The sequence below is a fragment of the Notothenia coriiceps genome, unplaced genomic scaffold (genome assembly GCF_000735185.1).
Source record: "Notothenia coriiceps isolate Sejong01 unplaced genomic scaffold, NC01 NC01_scaffold00037244, whole genome shotgun sequence".
Taxonomy (NCBI): domain Eukaryota; kingdom Metazoa; phylum Chordata; class Actinopteri; order Perciformes; family Nototheniidae; genus Notothenia; species Notothenia coriiceps.
Genome location: NW_011369945.1, coordinates 21,809,690 through 21,812,499, shown reverse-complemented (window position 1 = coordinate 21,812,499; position 2,810 = coordinate 21,809,690). Strand labels below are relative to the sequence as shown.

General features: G+C 40.9%; 1 protein-coding gene across 1 annotated transcript in view; it reads left to right on the top strand.

Moving 5' to 3' along the window:
- Positions 1-2,810, top strand: part of LOC104965419 (ankyrin repeat and BTB/POZ domain-containing protein 2-like) — a 13,293-nt gene that overhangs the window by 6,843 nt on the left and 3,640 nt on the right. Inside the window, exon 2 of the mRNA XM_010794374.1 lies at positions 2,447-2,596. Within this exon, the coding sequence (XP_010792676.1) occupies positions 2,447-2,596 (150 nt within the window). The remainder of the gene's footprint in view (positions 1-2,446; positions 2,597-2,810) is intronic.

Below are 2,810 nucleotides of genomic sequence, written 5' to 3'. Positions count from 1 at the left end.
ACACGCACACACACACACACACACACAGACACACACACACGCACACACACACATTCTCTGAGGATGCGGTTGCAGACTTCTGTTTTGATTCAGCCACACTTACACACGAGGAGAGTCGGAGGAAATGACTTAATCACTCTGGATGTGAGCAGGGAATTGTGTGTGTGTGTGTGTGTGTGTGTGTGTGTGTGTGTGTGTGTGTGTGTGTGTGTGTGTGTGTGTGTGTTACACAGGTAGGGATTAGAAAACAGTGGTTTGTTCACTGCAGAATGGTCTCCTGTTGTGTGCCATGAATAGATGCTTGTCCCCTCGCTCTGTCTGTAAACACAGCAGTAATCAGCACCAATTATCCACACACACACACACACACACACACACTCACTCACTCACTCACTCACTCACTCACTCACACACACTTCTTTATTCCAAACAAGAGGGGACTTTTACAAAGCTGAGGTGTGTTCTCCATTGATGAATCTGTTCAATCAGAACTTGTGTTAAACACTGTTGGCCTTCTGCTCTTCCCAGAGGTGTTCAACGGGGTGGAGGTTGGGCACTTTGCAGGAATACATGTTCTTTGTGACCTTTTTGTCACTAATCAACAGTGTATTAACCCTGGTTCCTGCATTTAACATGAACAAAGGACATTTTCTACTTTAACATTTTTAAAAAAGTGTAATGAATTCACCTTATGCTTCCCTGTGGTGCTTCCATATTGTCCTATGTTGTGTTGGTACTTCTGTTTAGATTGTATGTGCAATTTATTTTTGCATAACGTCGCCAGCTTTACCAACCTTTACTTGCCAAATAAACTGATTTTAAGCTTTTGAATGAAATTGTATTAACGTATTATACTCTCTCAGTTGAGAAACTAACCATTTAGATGAATAATATATGATTATTTTATCCAGATAGCGCATATTTTGGCATTTACGGTGATATTTGGAGCTGTGAGAAAGTAAATAGTTAACGTAAGTAAGTACGTAACGCTGCCAGATAGCTTGTGAAATAAGTAGCTAACATAGGCTAGTTAATTAATTGTAAACGTCAACTAGTTGTTTAAGTAGTTAACTAACCTTCAATAGCTAGCTTGTTGGATAAGTAGCTAACATAAGCTTGTTTATTATTTCAATATACAGCAAATGTTACAGTATAGCCTATAGCTTGTAAAATAAACAAGTAACATTCGCTAGCTAGCTTGTTAGATAGCTGGCTAACGTAAGCTAGTTCGATAGCAACAGTTAGGCTACCTAGCTTTTAGTTCACTTTTAAAGTACAAAGCTGCACATGTTCCCACATAAAATGAATTGCTTGTCATGAGATTACCCTTTAGATATCTTTGTTCATGTAATCTAATTGTTTTTGTCTTAATAAATGAACTCTTATTCTCTGGATAATCACACGTCTTACTGTAACTGTCTAAGTGCACTGGTCTTGATGTTTTTGAAATCTCTACAGAACGTTTTTACGTCTTTCTCCTTTCAATTTAATATACATGCATTGGTCTGAAAAATAAAAGTTAGAGTTTAAACCCGTCACTGTGGTTTTCTAAAGATGATGATGATGATGAGGAAGATGATGATTACGGTGTTTTTGCTCACATACATAATGATTGTACATTTTGTAGGTGTACTCTGAGCTGCAGGAGGCTTCAGTTTGTTTAGCTTTTGGGCAGATCGCCTCTGAAGCTGTTTCCATTGTGTGGAAGATCAGGAGTCAGCAAATACCGTTTCAACTTCACACAATGGGAGGGTGTGCTTAACACCACACATATTGGAGGTGTATCATGCGGATGAAATGGAGAAAGTCTTTGGGTTGTGGTTCGTTCTGCCGTGGAAGAATTAGTTCAGATTAAAGATGTTTTGAAGTTGTTCTGTTAAAATCAGTTGTCAAGTATCAAAGACACGGCTGTTTCCGATTTACAGTCAAATGGATTTTGAAGCCAACCACAGAAACATCGTTTTTACCAGTATCAATGCACCTATTTGACAAAGTATAGCTAAAGACACAGCTATTTTATGCCGCTAGCAAAGTTAGCGCTAACTAAATGTTAACCATCAAGATATCTGCACCTCTGACAAACAAAAGCTTTGTATTTATCCACATGTTGGCACATTTGAGTGTTTCGGTGATCTGATTCTTATTCTGATTTAAGCCGCAGGAATTGTCTTTTGATGTTTGTTTTTTTGCCATTACACCAGGTCTGGATTTGAATCTGGTGTTTCTTTTTGGAGTCACATGACTTCATGTCACCACTGCTAAATTAAAGGCGGCTAATGTTGGCGTGATGATGTTTAGTCGTCTCATTTAGACACTTGTTAGCAACCTCCAAACATCCAAAAACACAGTCAAAAGAGGGGACAAGAAGTTGTAAATTGCTGACTAATTTTAAGGGTTTAAGGACTCGTTTTCTGCATTTTCTCATAAATATTGTGTGTTTTTTTAGGTGAGTTGTCGCTGCCAGCCAACATCAACCCGTACTCGAAGGTTCCCGAGGTTTGGATGGAGAGCAGGGAGGACGCCTACCTCCATCAGGAGCTGAGAGCTCTGCAGCAGGACCTCCTCTCCACCTGCGTGGGCAGCATCTCCGAGCTCAGTGAGTGTGTGTGTGTGTGTGTGTGTGTGTGTGTGTGTGTGTGTGTGTGTGTGTGTGTGTATGTGTGTATGTGTGTGTGTGTGAGTGCGTGCGTGCGTGCGTGCGTGCGAGCGTGCGTGCGTGCGTGTGTGACTGAGGCCACAGTCGTCTCCTGTGTTTTGTGTGTGTTTATTTAAACTGTCTGGGGACGGGTCGTTAGACGCCCCCCCCCCCC